Raw genomic sequence first — 15,146 nt, 5'->3', positions numbered from 1 at the left:
TGGCCACTATTTTTGTAAATCTATCAATTAAATACCTTGGGTCTTCAAGATAACGGAAAATTCGGCGTCGCTTGGGTTATTTATAGAATCCAAATGCAAACTCAAATAAATCCGTTAGGATTCAAAATAGGATTCTAAAGTCCAACCGTAGGGTTAAAGATGGGGGGGGGGGAAGGGGGCATGATTCCCCTTGGTAGCTATGATCTCAGCGATCCAAAAAATCCTTGAATTGCTGATCGTAAAAGATCAACAAAACTCGTCCACTGTTACAATATTTATTTTTTTAGGTATATTTATCTGTGCGGGGATGGAATTCTCCACCTTTGGGAGGGCGCAGGAGTACCAGGTATATGGGAAAATATATTTTGCTCTGGGTTGACCCTCTTGAGTTCTAACTATACATATAATAACCATGTGAAAATCAATTATAACAAATGTTTGTGGGTTGGCAGATAAGCAAAGGAAAGCAACTCAGATCATGATATGTAAAAAGTAATTTGAAAATATTCATTCGAAGCAGAACAAGTTTGCTTGGATTTAGTTAGTTCAAAGTCGTCGATTTTCAAGATTAAAGTCTAGAAAAGCATTAATTACTCACCTCCAGCTCTAATTTCATAATTTTTAATCTTTTGTAAATTTTATTATTTTAAAATGTTATCAAGCAAAATTTTTAGTTTTAAATATGAAAGGTATATATTAAGTTGGTTTTACCAAAAAGATTATAATGTTAAAAAAAATTAATTAAAGAAAAAAAACATTTATCGTATTTTCCAATATTCAGTGCACCCTCATAGATGCGTTGAGAGAAGTAGTTGGACTTGGAACAATTCAGACACGTTAAAAGGAATTTTTATGCTTTAAATAATCCTTATCTACAGGGTGTCCTAATAAACATGGGAATTCAGTGACGAATTTAATGTTGTCTTTTTAGATAATTCTTTGATTTAGTTATAGTAATACCTACTGAGAAAGTTGCAATCTTTAAGAGTTTCGTCTGCTATGTTCATATTTTGTTTGTTTATGTTTTGACTGCATACGATTGTACTTAGTAAAAAAAGAAAATTACTAGGCAGTATACAAACAGAGTAAACTTGTCCGTCTTCAGTGTCCATCTTGCGGAGAAATTATAAACACATCTTTACAGTCTTTTACCCTTTTCATAAAATAGACTGTAGCAGACATAATAATATTATGGCTTTTGAAATTAGGTATTACAATGCTAATTCATAACAAAGACGATATCCAATTCGTCACTGAATTCCCATGTTTTTTGGGACACCCTCTGGTTAATAATTCACGTTTGGCCGTGATTTACTGCTCCCTTGAACTTAATCATTTAACTTAAAATAATTATCGTGATCTTTAAAACTGATTAGAAGATATTCATGATGAATGATAATATGCTAAAAAGGACTGCGCATTAAATTTTAAAATGATATTTATAGAGTGGCATATTTAGTTTACGAGGGTACCCTTAAATTTATAGTCATGAGCGAATTAAATTTCCCAATTTTCCTGCTTGATGTTTTTTATTTTAAGTGTGGGTTCTCTTTTAAAGTGAAAAAATGAAATTGACTAAATTCAAAATTTTGAGTCAAGATAGAGAAAGGACAAGTTTTCCTTTATTGTTACTCAGGTAACGGTTTAAAGGGAATTGTTTTAAATCGTGCATACAGCTTATCGTCTACAGTCTCTTTATTTAAGAATACGATAACAACATTTCAGTACAGATAATAATTCCAATAAAAAGTTATCAAAATAATCAAAATAAAAGCAAAATTGCAGAAGAGTCAACAATGAAACTTGAATCAGATCTAGCCGTTCAACAAGTCCCAGAGTATCCAGGACTGAACACATATTCAATAGATTTGAACACACACAACTACGAACTCAACAAACTATGTGAAGAACTTTGTGCTCAGAAGAATAAAACAAACTGTGAAGATTCAAATAATAAGAACGATAAAATGAACGAACACAATCTAAAAAAACGGCATGATCGTCGAAAAAGACGAAGAGATGAGGGAAAGAAGCATATTGAAAAAGCCAGTGTACATGTAGATTTCAAAGGTGAAGCGAAAAATGTTTTTATTTTCATTAAAAAAAATAAAAAATTAAAAACTGTTTTGGATTTAATGTACTGAATAGTTTTTTTTTTAAATCTAGATGAACCGTCCAGTTCCCTTCCAAAGGACGCCATCTTGAAAGAATCTGCCTTTGTGCTTGTCGAAGACGACATTATCCACGACATATCTCAGCTGATAAATAAATCTGCAAAGCGATGTCATTCCCAGAAACTGTTTCTAAACCAAAAAGTTAAACGGTAGGTTTATTTTTTTACCGAACTTTAGAGGGAGTGTTCGCGAATAATGAAATGGGGGTATAGGCTTATGATGACTAAATTGGTTGTAATATCTGAATGATTTGTTTGAAATTTTATTGATTTTTTTACGATCCGAGATCCGAGCTGAATATTGCAACTTTCTAAATTTGTATGGTCTAAATTCTTCGGTATGAGTCGTTTTTTAATAATTTTCTCCTGATAGACGTAACAGATAGAAGTAAGATAAGTAGCGATAAAAAGTGCGTATTTTTCGACGTAAGCCTATACACCCGTTCATTTTTTGCGAACAGTCCCTTTAAAAATTATTCTTTGAGTTTTAATACAAAATAATCACTTTTTGTTTTAAAATCTGTAAATGGCAAAATGGAATTTTCCCGTTTCTTTAATCATCTCCCCCACTCCAATTACTTTTTATTATGCTGATATACGGTAAAACGTCGTATTTCTACATTTTTTACGAATTTTGGTTTAGAATTGTGTAATTTTACTAAAATATTGAGTCATTTGTTAAAATTATTACAAATTGTTCTTGTTTAACATTTTATTCAATGATAAACGATATAATTATTTCAAAATATTACTCTTCGCAGATTACATTTTTAAAATTTTTTCTGCATCAATTTTTACATTAAAAATAAGGAAACAGAAATTCCATGAAAGAAATAATTTAGTTTCAATTAATTGCAAGCATAAAATTATTACAAATTAATAAATTCCTTGCGATAAATCTATATCTAAAGAAAGAAAAGACTATGTCAATATTCCATGTTTTCTGATTTTATAAAAAGTAAAATTAATGATATATCATAGGTCGCATTATTACGGGGTAGTACAGCTGAGTGTCTGGGAGGCAGGGGAGGGTCGGTTACAGACTAGTGGAGATCTTATATTCAGGTAAACTGGGAGGCAGGGGAGGGTCGGTTACAGACTAGTGGAGATCTTATATTCAGGTAAACTGGAAGGCAGGGGAGGGTCGGTCACAGACTAGTGTAGATCTTATATTCAGGTAAACTTTAACAATTATTATACAACTCGTTAAACATTCTCTAACCATGGATTAGCTGCGATTTCCCAGGCTGGTTAGGCGAGGAAGTAGAGGCTAAATCACAGCAAAAAATCTCTAACGGTTTTAGTAATTACAATGCACAATTGTTGTGTCTTATGTTAATTGGACTATGAAGTCATAACTCCTTAAATAAATCTTCAAAGTACAAATTCCTTAACGTAAATTTTCTTAAAAGTACAAACTCCGGATATTCCTAATAAATACAAACTTTTGAATTACATAATACTAAAGAGTAAAACTTCTGAAAGTACCATGCTTCTACAATGTGATTTCCTGTAAAACTCGGCTATCAAGCATATTCTATCCACAGTGCTCAACTTCCAGAGTTTGATCATTCAGGAATTCATCTTTCAGGAGTTTTTTATGGCGCGAGACCAGTTTTTACCAGTTTAAAAAAAATATTATAACAAATTAAATTTGACGTTTTTATTGGTGATATATATGCGGAAAGTCAGTTTTTCCGGCACTTTAATCATCAAATTGTCAAAGGTTAGAAACTTTTATAAATACATAAATTAGAAGAAAATAAGAATATTCATTCCTCCGGCCAGCCCTTAAAAAATATTTAAATAATTAAAAAGTTTTTTTAAAGAAAATATTTTTTTTGCAAAACTGCACTTTTTGAATAAAAAAGTTGTAAACGCGGTTACAAAGAGATTGTTTACTTCATTTAATTAAGACATAAGATTCCTTAATTCTTGTCTCCCTATTCCACAATTTTATGGGTCTCACTGTAGTTTTTCTAGAATTTGAAACATTAAAACCTATAAGTGTCAACAGTGTTCTAGATCTATAAATTGGTTTTAAATGTTTTGGGCTAATGCAATTTTATTAGCTTACTTTTGCCTGGATCCTATACTATCTGATTTAACGCCAGATTGGATTCTTAATTAAGCTGATTAGACTTTAATACGTTTTAATAGTTTCAAGATTTTTTACATCTCCAAAAAAATGCAACTGTCAACAATATGTTAATGATATTCTTTTCTAGGTTATAAATTTGTATCCAAGGATTCTCAAGAACCAGCACTCCTCTAGAAAATATAAATGTATAGCAAAATTTTGATAATAAAGAAACTTGAATATATAATTATATTTTAGTAAGATAAAGTTTAAAGTTCCACGAAAAGAAATTAATCATATACACTATATAATGTATATCACTATAGTATTCTGCGTTTAATTATGTATTTCGTTGTTTTGCAGAAAAATACAAAATCTTTACCATCAATCTCACTTCCCCTCCACTACACTTTATCCATTATCCAAGAATGATAATAAAAGCATATTTGATTAAATATCAAGAAAAGCTGATTAGGCCAAATTTTTGTCTGACAGCTCACGTACAGTTAGATGACTACAGGAAAGGAAATTATAAATACTGCTGGTCGATATTTGGCCACTATTTTTGTAAATCTATCAATTAAATACAGAAATTGCAGTACTAAGAAAAAAAGCGGTGTAAAAATCAATATATATATATATATATATATATATATATATATATATATATATATGTATTTAGTGTTCCTGATAATGTTTATGCTGTTTGATCCCAATAAACGTCAAAGGCTAAGTTTATCCGGCCAACATTGTTTTGAAAACCTGGCATGATACATGAGAGTTATTTGAATTTTTGATAATTTTAAAAATCCGCTGAAAAAATCTGTGAACTTTTTGTATAGCGTTATTTTATAAATTTACAATTATTGGTGAAAAGAGGACGGCGCGAAGCACCCTAAAATGGTGGTTATGGTAAAAATGACTAAGACCAATGAGGTAAGTTTCAGCTGATATATTTAATAAGTAATCTGAGATCTTTTATCACTGTTTTACACCAGTAGGCCAGCCACGCAGTTCGCGGAGAGACGTGAATTTGATGGTGTATTTTTCGACCTACGCATACATCCCCTATATTGTATTTCTGACCTACTAGCACATGGTTTTCCAACTGCTTTTTAGCTGCTGTAGGTCCGTTAAACTATAGGTCAGTTGAATCTTAATTCAGAAAAATTTCTATTGATCCGACCTACTGTAGCTGTTAGATACAGTATGCAAATTAGTGTGCAATTGAGTAGGTCGGATGGTCAATATTTGTAGGTCGAATGGTCATCGATTGTAGGTCGGATGGTCAATATACTTGTAGGTCGGTGGTCATCGATTGTAGGTCGGATGGTCATATGTTTAGGACAAATTTACAGATTTGTAGGTCGGAATAATACTTTTTGTAGGTCGGATATACAATTTTTGTATGGATGTTCACTTTCTGTAGATCGGATGTACACTTTAAGTTCAGTAGAGAGGATATTGCGTACTGACGATTTAACTTTACTGAGCAAAAGACTTCTGTATGCAGTTTTTGGTTGATATTTTGTCCCTTGGATTTATAGACGACCTTGCAAAAAGTGTACATCCAACCTACAAAAATAAGTGTACATCCGACCTGCCAAAAGAGTGAATGTGAATTTGCATCACAATATTTTAACCCTATTCCCGCTGGGGGGGGGGTCAAATTGACCCCCCCCCTGTAGTTTTTTTTACATAACTCAAAAAGTATTGGTCTGAGGCTGTTGAAATTTTCTGACTTTTCTTACATACCCAAAGCCCTTCAAAGTTATTACATAAGTTCAGTTATTTTTAAAGATATATTTGGTATATATTATGATAAGTTTATAATTTCCATGTAGAATATATATAATTGTTTTACACAATTATGAAAGGAGCATTCAAATTCAAATGTTTAAAGATACATCTTTGAAAAATATAAATACTTTAAAATATACAATACTGTTAAAATGCTGTTAGACTTTATGTGTATACATATATTCAAGGATATGTATGCAAATTCAAGGATATGTGAAAACCGAGAAATTTAGGAAAATTATCTTTCAATCATAATTGTTGGGTGCACATTACAAAGATTCCCATGTTTATCCAAACTTACTTATCCTAAATACCAATGACTTAACCATGGACAATTGCTTTCCCTAAAGCATTAAGAGGAGTTACGGAAAATTAGGAAAAATTTCTGACGACATTTGATAATTTAGTCTAAATTTTTAGTTGACAAATTATTACATTTTAAATTAACAACAACCTTGCCAAAATCAAATAATAACAGATTAAGCATTCATCTTTTTCTTAAAATTCGGCTTTTACCACAATGTTTTCGAAAGTTCTTGTTTATTACACCTACTTTATATACAGGGTGTCCCACGAAACATGACAATAGCAAGACGACTTGAAAGTCGTCTTTGGTATTTGAATTTATTTGTGACATTTAGTCTTTTATCTACTTTAACATGTATGATTCTTGAAACAATTAACACATAATTCTCCTAGCCCTGGCATTTCCAAAAAGTGGTCTGCGTTTTTTGTGCTTTCAATATTACCGGAGATATAAAGAGTTTGGTTCAGATTTCAATTTTGTTAAATAAAAGCAAAATTGTCGAAATCTGAACGAAATTCTTCATATCTTGGGCAATATTGAAAGCCCAAAAAAGGCAGACCACATTTTGGAAATGGCAGGACAAGGGAAATTTTGTGATTATTATCTCTAGAAATTTACTTCTAAAATTAGGTTGACTAATAAACGCAGCAAATTATATCAAAAATCAAGACGACATTCAAGTCGTCCTGCATACTGTCATGTTTCGTGGGACACCCTGTATATTAAAAGTTTTGAGATAAGAAAAACGTAATTTAAGACTGAAGCATTTTTAAGAACACTTATTATCGTCAAATATATCAAGTCATTTATTTACCATATGAGAGATGACGTGATTAAGCTTCAGGGTTTAATCTGGAAGATAAGAATAGTTGTGTTCCAGCAAACAACCTAGAAGCAATATATTTATAGCACTTTCACTACAAAAACGTTTGCTACAGCTCGCAACCAATACGCAAATTGTGAGAAGTATTTTGTTTTCATTCCAGGTAGCAATTACTTCGTAGGCCTTTAGCTCGAGTAATATATGCAGGTTCAGTCGAGAATAATGTAAATACAGAGAACAATGTGCCCAGGAATTAGAACATTCGAGTTCGACACGTTAAATCAAATACACCAAGTGATTTTAGTTTTTAATTCGATTTCAAACATTATTGTGATCAGTTTTAAACTTACTTCAACCTCCACGAAAGTATTAATTAAAACGATTTATTTAGCTATTTATGGGTTGAGTTAAGGATGAAAAAAGTACCATTGGGAATTAGAGGTTATTGGAGAGATACTTGAAATGAAATGATACATGTTTTCATATATTTAGATAAACAAATTGATAGAAATTGTGCACTGTGTTTTTAATTTCTTTTAAGTGGCAAAACTCAAAAAAAACTTTTCAGTTGAATTTATCAATGTTAAAGAAAGTTCATTGTTGTTTTCAAGGTTAAAAGTCATTGCCTTGGCATTAATTAAAACGATAAAAACAGTTATATCTTATTCTTTTGTTTTGCTGAATATCCTACAGGACTTAAAACATTGAAATTTTATAGGTCCATTATTCAAAACTGATATTTTAATAGATATTTTCTTTATCTTAAACCGATAAGTTTCTTATCTTCTACAGAATAAAAAATGTGAATTATATTATTAAAATGTGTCCAATAAGAGCTTAATAATTTTAATCTCGAAAAATTCTTGGCACGTTTAATTTTCTATAAATCCTTATTATTTTGTTATATTTTGACACAGATTTTGACTTTCTAATCCCTATATTTCAAAATATGAATTCTTTCAGATCTAATAATCTAAATATGAAATTCATAAGGTTTACATCATCAGATGCAAAGATATTATGATTAGAAAATTGAAGTTTGTGTCAAAGACTCAAGTCCTTTAAAAGCTTGTTTTAGATGTAAAAATGTTAAAGAATATAGAAGTAGATGTGTTGGGTAGGTGGGAGGCAGGTCCAGGGATGGAAACTCCAAACCATGTAATGAGAAGTCTTCTTAGACATGGAGTTGTGCAGGTAATAGAAGATAATAAAAGTCGTCTTTGTGTCAAAGGTCGGTGCAGAGTCCATTCTAAATAGATTTTCATTCGGACTTCTGTCATGGTGGCTCTGGTCCACGTATACAATCTTCTTAGTGCACTGAATGAACAGCAAACTAATTTTTTTATGTTCTTTACTCTTGAGTTTAAGATTTGAAAAGTGTGAAAGCTCCGAGTTCTAAGGGGGAGTGGCACTGCCCCCCTCTTTTCATGTCGGGGGGGGCACTGCCCCCCTTGCCCCCCCCCCCTGTATATTCCTTGCTCAGTTCAAACGCCAAAAAATACATTTAGATAAATATGTTACTATCAGCTCAAAGTTATTACATAAGTTCAGTTATTTTTAAAGATATATTTGGTATATATTATGATAAGTTTATAATTTCCATGTAGAATATATATAATTGTTTAACACAATTATGAAAGGAGCATTCAAATTCAAATGTTTAAAGATACATCTTTGAAAAATATAAATATAAGTTTTAATGTATATTTAAACAGTTTAAAATTTAAATAAGTTTACTTATGACACTTCATGAGGACCTTTAGGTAATAAATATATCTTTGAATTAAAATATTAAATAAATAAATAAATTAAATACTACAATATATGTTTGAATGATATAAATAAGTTTTGATGTATATTTAAACAGTTACAGTTAACAATTTAAATAAGTTTACTTATGACACTTCATGAGGACCTTTAGGTAATAAATATATCTTTGAATTAAAATATTAAATAAATAAATAAATTAAATACTACAATATATGTTTGAATGATATAAATAAGTTTTGATGTATATTTAAACAGTTACAGTTAACAATTTAAATAAGTTTACTTATGACACTTCATGAGGAACTTCAGGTATATACGTTTTATAAATAAGTTTTAAAGAATGTTCAAACACATACATGCCATACATCCAGACTGCTATGAAAAGACGCATCAATTCTTTCCGACTGGGTGTACTTTAAAGTGACGTAACCTTAGTAACCTGGATATACTATTTTTAGCTATAGTTTTTTAAAGAAGTAACTAGCAAAATTCTCATCAATTTTTTAACCCTTGGATTACTGTGCTCTAAATTTACGACTGATAAAATTGTACTGCACAGAATTAATCATGGAGTTACAAATATGAATATGATAATTTGAAATTCAATTCTTTTGGTGCAGATATTGTTAATTTTGATTGATTGATTGATCTTGATATCCAATGAGCATGATGAATGTATACTGTAGGAGTGGTTTGTACCAGAGGCTGTGATGTTTCAACAAGATGAGGAAATTATCCTATACGACCCAACAGAGGTAGATTAATCAATTTCTTAAACAGGAAATAAATTTTTACCACAAACTCTGATTTTCGAATACCAATAATTTTGCAACCCGATGTTCAAAACCTTTAGTATTTCAAAATATGTATATTTTTAGCATAACTATTGTTACACTATGGAAGACGTCGTGTCGGATCCAAAATAACGTGAGGAGTTTCTCTTCAGAATATATTTAACAAGATACTAATAACAGAAGAATCAACTCGTATATATATATCACTACCCTAGGTTCTAGAATCACATAGAAAGATCTAGAATGCTCCGTAGGATTCTTAAGCTCGTTCCCGGATACGCTGGGTCTCGTCTTCCACAGTACCCCTCCNTTATTATTATTTATTATCATTATGATTACTATTATCATTATCACTATTATTATCATTTAAGAATAAAATACTATCATGCAAAGTTCTAATTAAGGAAAAATCGATCACCAGCATTTTCATTCGAGATATAAGAGATCCCGTTGCTTATGTAAGAAAGGTATTTTCATGAACTCATAAAAATATTTAATACATTTCTGCTTAGCCTCTGAAAGATTTTCTCTTTTAACTTTGTCAACATACATTTTTTATTTGTTTTTTCTTCTACAACTTTCTTCTTTGTATTTTTCGTCAACAAACAATTTTCTTGGTTTACTTTGTCAACAACCATTTTTCTTTGTATTTTCGTCGACAACATTTTTCTTTTTTTCTTCGTCGACAAATAATTTTTTTTTGATTTCTTTGCCAAAAAACATTTTTTGTTTTCTTTGCCGAAAAACATTTTTCTTTTTTTCTTCGTCGGCAACGTTTTTTTGTTTTCTTCGTCGATAAACACTTTGCATAGGGTTCCCCGAATGGATTCAGCAGTGTTGTTGTCTTCAGAATTGCGGGTTCAGGACACTTTAACTTTAACAGCATATTCATAGCAATTCAGGTTAGTCAAGGTCAATGTAAAGGTCAAGTTCAAGTTCCAGTTCAAGTTCAAGGTTAAGATCAAAGACAAGGTCAAGGTCAAGGTCAAGGTCAAGGTCAAGGTCAAGGTCAAGGTCAAGGTCAAGGTCAAGGTCAAGGTCAAGGTCAAGGTCAATGTCAAATGAAAGGTCAAGGTCAAGATCAAGGTCAAGGTCAAGGTCAAGGTCAAGGACAAGGTCAAGGTCAAGTTCAAGGTCCATGTATAAAAGGAGTCTGAGGAAAAAATTAACGAATAGCTGGGATCTCCAAAATGAAAATCTGGCGGCTCCGATGTAAAGCCTGGGGTCTCCAATAAAAATATGGGGATCTGGATAGTACTTTAATGATGATAATTTCTTACTAGGCTCAACGAAATATCCTTTCTTCACAAGAGGTTTCCTTTTAAAATCAAAATTACTGGATTGTCAATTTCTGGTTGGTTTCTGAAACTAGTAATCAACTTCTGGGATTAATTTAATTTTGTTTAGTGTTTGAATGATGAACCTCAAGATGTTGTTGAGAGACTGATAGAGTTGTGTGGACTGGTAAACCATCACTTTTCCTTTTCATTAAAACATAGAAATTTGCAGGCCATCTTTTTTATCTAAAACTGTTCCAAAAAGAACATATCAAATAATATAATAGAATAGACATTAGACAAAACTCACATAAAGGACAAAAATAGTTTTTAGTCAAAAATTATGATTTAAATTAGTTAACGATTGTTGTTCTAAATGGCAAATTAATTGTATAGGAGAAAGGGGGAAGACAAAGAAGAATGTCTGATGTTTCTGTTTCTTCATTTGCATCAGGCACCTTGCACATACATTCAAGAATAGCTAGTTATTGTTAAAAAACTGCCTAAGTTGCAATGCCAAATAATTTATAAGTTTAGAAAATTAAATGAAATGTAATCGTCGGCAATTTAATTATAATGAAACATAAATAGTAAACATATTCATGGATAACTTAGATAGAGAGAAAAGGAAGAAAATTAAGAAAAATAATTTTAAAAATAAATAAAAAAACTAATGAAATATTGGCCCTGTTTGTAAGCAACTGAAATACTGGTCCTGTTCATAAACAAATGAAATATTGGTCCTGTTTATAAAAAAAATGAAATATTGGTCCTGTTTATAAAAAAATGAAATACTTGTCTTGTTGTTAACAAATGAATACTGGTCCTGTTTGTAAACAAATGTAATGTACTCCTTTTTTAAACAATTAAAATACTGGCCCTGTTTGTAAACCGATGTAATATACTTTTTTTAACAAATGAATACTGGTCCTGTTTGGAAACCGATGTAATATACTTTTTTTTTAACAAATGAATATTGGTCCTGTTTGGAAGCAAATGACATGATAGTCCTGTTTATCAGCAAATGAAATGCTAGTCCTGTTTGTTAACAAATGTTATATACTCCTGTTTTAAGCAAATAAAATACGGACCATGTTTATCAACAAATGAAATACTGGTCCTGTTTGTAAACAAATGAAATACTGGCCCTGTTTACCTGTTTATCAACAAATGAAATACTGACCCTGTTTATCAAAAAATCAAATATACTTGAATGCTTGAACCTGGTTTAGTGCATCGCCGCTCCGCCTCAGCTGTCTCCAACTATTCTCAACCAGAGGCGGAACAAAGGGACAGATGTATTTGGTTGTTAGAGTTAAACTTCAATCTGACGATTCCTACCCCCCCCCTTCTNAATGGGGCCGGCAACAGAGTAAATAAAAAATATCAAAAGTTTACACTATCAGGTTGCAAATAAATTGGGATTATTGCTCTGAGGGACACGAGACGATGAAAGAAAGAAGATGAAAGACTTCGAAATTCTATAATTCATTTTTGTGGTGGTAAAATTACCCAAAGACACTGAACAATTGCAAAAAAAAGTATTCTATCAAAAGCATCAAAAAGATCTGTAAGTATTGCAGGAAACCTCCACTGCCGATTAAATCTCCAACAATATCCCAAAACTTAGCAAGGTCAGTTTTAACATTCTTACATAAATATCATAACTTAGCAGACTAAAAGAAGTTAAGAACTTTTATTTTAGGACTGAGAGTTTTGGTTTGGATCGCCCAAGTTTCTTATACGATCACAGGCATAATACTTAGAAAATTGAATACAATTAATACTACATTAAACCAAAATCAAGCTGTAAAAACTACGATTTATAAACTTTTCACGGTTTATTATGTACAGTGATGATCCTGTACAAAAAGATACAATTCTGCTCAACTACTGTACAGATGATATTGAGAAACTTTGCAGGAAAACAGTTTGCAGTGCAATACAATATATATAAAGTAGTAATCTCTGTTTGTTTGTTTTGATAATCCAATCATTACTAGGAAACTCATTGGACCGATTTGCCTCAAATTTTGATTGGGGAACTCGATTTTTACAGTAAAAAATAACTAAATCAAAGACCAAGCGTCGGTAACAGCGGGAGTAACTATGAGTAACCTGGGCAACGTTGGGTGTTCCAAGCTTGTACAATATATTTTAGTTTAGTGTTAAATAATTTGAAGTTTCTGATAATAAAACTGGTATAAATAAATCTGCAAATGTTCCTGTGTTTAGAGAACTAAGAAACTCCCGAGATGATGTTCCCGGTGCAAGAGTTATTGACTCTTTTAGGAAAATATTTTACAAAAAAACATTGTTAACTTTTTGTAAATTTTCGTTTTTTGCTGAAAATTTTGATATTTAATGAGACTTGTAGGCGTAATTTCAAGTGACCTTCCAGGCAAAGATGCCCAAAGGTGCCCATAAAACCTTTAGCTGATGTGGAAGATATTGTCGTTTTTCTAGGTTTAAAAGTGTTTAATTCAATAATTTCTATATGCGTTCCTGTTCTGTAGAATTGTACAAATCACTTTAGCAGAAGACCACAATTGAAAAAAATCAATTTTAAACATTACAAAAATAGATATCTGATTCAATATATTCCGGCAAAGCTTTTAGGGGACCGTCGTAAATTGGGCATTGGTATTTTTTGCATGGAAGTTCATTTGAAATTACGCTTACAGTCCCTTTAAGTAAGCATTTTTTTAAAATATATTAATATTTTAGAGCTACGGAATTCACTTCGGTTTTTCAAAAGATCAAGCTTGCATTCAACCTTCTGGTTCGTATAAAATAATTATAATTTAGTTTAATTCCTTTTTTAATGTTTATATTTTCAGGGTCGGTTGAATCCGCATCTAAAGGATCCGAACGCCTCAGATATTGTTTATTTTTTATTTCCACCTTTAGCCTTCTTGATGGATGCAGGTCAATGTTTATTATGTTTACTGCTAAAGTTTAGCATACAAATATTTTCAATTGATGGGTAAATATCCCAATATTAATATGTAAAATGCAGATATTTCCCAATGTTAATATGTAAAATGTAGATATTTCCCAATGTTAATATATAAAATGTAGATATTTCCCAATGTTAATATATAAAATGTAGATATTTCCCAATGTTAATATATAAAATGTAGATATTTCCCAATGTTAATATGTAAAATGTAGATATTTCCCAATGCCAATAAGCCTTTACTGGTCTGTTGTTGTAATTTCCTTTTAACAAAAGAGGGCATGTCCGATCCACAACGGCATCCTAATTCACCGTATAATGAAAAATTGAAAAGTGCTTAACTCTGACAATTTCCTGCATTGTGTTTGAGGCAGAAATTCTTAAGTTACTGTATGAGGAATCCACAATTTGAATTAATAAACTTTTAAAGATTAGATTGTGTATATCTCATACATTCTTGATTAAAAAAACTTTTTATGTTGTGAATCGGGAATCTCATAATTTCCGTTTTTTACTTTTTGTTTTTTATTTTATTTTATTTCTATTTTGAAGGAAACGACCTGTTTGACGACGACCTTCAGAAAGATGTAATTTCCCCTCTGCTAACCAGCACCGCGGTTTCTTTTCTCCGGCAGTGTTTAAACTCTAGGCAGAGATCTATATGGGAGGCTTGTGGACCTGCCTGGACCACACCAAGGTATACAGACAGCGTGGAGTCAATTTTTGGTTCCATTTTTGATCATTTGAACTATTTTTTTTGCTCATTCGAACTATTTTTTGGGTCATTTGAAATATTTTTTTGCTCATTTGAAAGATGTTTTGGTTAATTTGAACTTCATTGTTTTTCATGAAATATGAACTTTAAACTGCATATGTAATAGTTCAAATGAGTAAGTAATGTACGTTGTTTGAACTACAGGAAATGACGTCATTTTCAGTAGTTAGAATGAAAAATAGTTCAAACGATCAATAGTTCAAATGATCAATAGTTCAGACGGCAGTAGTTCAAATGCGGATCCACCAACTGAAAGTGCACCTTTAATGCTATACGTGTTACGAATTACATGCTTAATTTGTTCATACATTATGCAATGCAAACATGATACACGTAGGCATATTCAGGAGGGGGGCCTTCGGGGCTCACCCCCCCCCCCCTTGAATCA

At 31.4% G+C, this 15,146-nt stretch overlaps 2 protein-coding genes across 3 annotated transcripts in view; both read left to right on the top strand.

The window, feature by feature from the left end:
- Nucleotides 1-264: 264 nt before the first annotated feature.
- On the top strand, nt 265-4,500 carry LOC111710173 (uncharacterized). Its single transcript, XM_023484233.1, has 6 exons — nt 265-346; nt 782-844; nt 1,786-2,070; nt 2,167-2,323; nt 3,155-3,238; nt 4,402-4,500. Exons 3-6 carry the CDS (start codon nt 1,797-1,799, stop codon nt 4,406-4,408), a joined length of 522 nt encoding a protein of 173 aa, XP_023340001.1. The 5' UTR covers nt 265-346; nt 782-844; nt 1,786-1,796; the 3' UTR covers nt 4,409-4,500.
- Nucleotides 4,501-8,232: 3,732 nt separating this feature from the next.
- LOC111710074 (epidermal growth factor receptor kinase substrate 8) overlaps nt 8,233-15,146 on the top strand; it is a 16,156-nt gene continuing 9,242 nt past the window's right edge. Inside the window, exons 1-14 of one of the 2 annotated variants that reach the window (XM_023484107.1) lie at nt 8,233-8,377; nt 9,640-9,708; nt 10,152-10,214; nt 10,560-10,649; nt 11,155-11,211; nt 11,421-11,478; nt 12,257-12,311; nt 12,605-12,658; nt 12,730-12,777; nt 12,879-12,947; nt 13,260-13,316; nt 13,752-13,806; nt 13,865-13,952; nt 14,536-14,680. In XM_023484107.1, coding sequence (XP_023339875.1) covers nt 8,270-8,377; nt 9,640-9,708; nt 10,152-10,214; nt 10,560-10,649; nt 11,155-11,211; nt 11,421-11,478; nt 12,257-12,311; nt 12,605-12,658; nt 12,730-12,777; nt 12,879-12,947; nt 13,260-13,316; nt 13,752-13,806; nt 13,865-13,952; nt 14,536-14,680 — 1,016 coding nt within the window. In that variant the 5' untranslated portion in view covers nt 8,233-8,269. Of the gene's footprint in view, nt 8,378-9,639; nt 9,709-10,151; nt 10,215-10,559; nt 10,650-11,154; nt 11,212-11,420; nt 11,479-12,256; nt 12,315-12,604; nt 12,659-12,729; nt 12,778-12,878; nt 12,948-13,259; nt 13,317-13,751; nt 13,807-13,864; nt 13,953-14,535; nt 14,681-15,146 lie in introns of both variants that reach the window. The other variant, XM_023484099.1, reaches the window with a different exon arrangement.

The sequence above is a fragment of the Eurytemora carolleeae genome, unplaced genomic scaffold (assembly GCF_000591075.1).
Source record: "Eurytemora carolleeae unplaced genomic scaffold, Eaff_2.0 scaffold136, whole genome shotgun sequence".
Taxonomy (NCBI): Eukaryota; Metazoa; Arthropoda; class Copepoda; order Calanoida; family Temoridae; genus Eurytemora; species Eurytemora carolleeae.
This window is presented reverse-complemented; position numbering and strand designations above follow the sequence as displayed.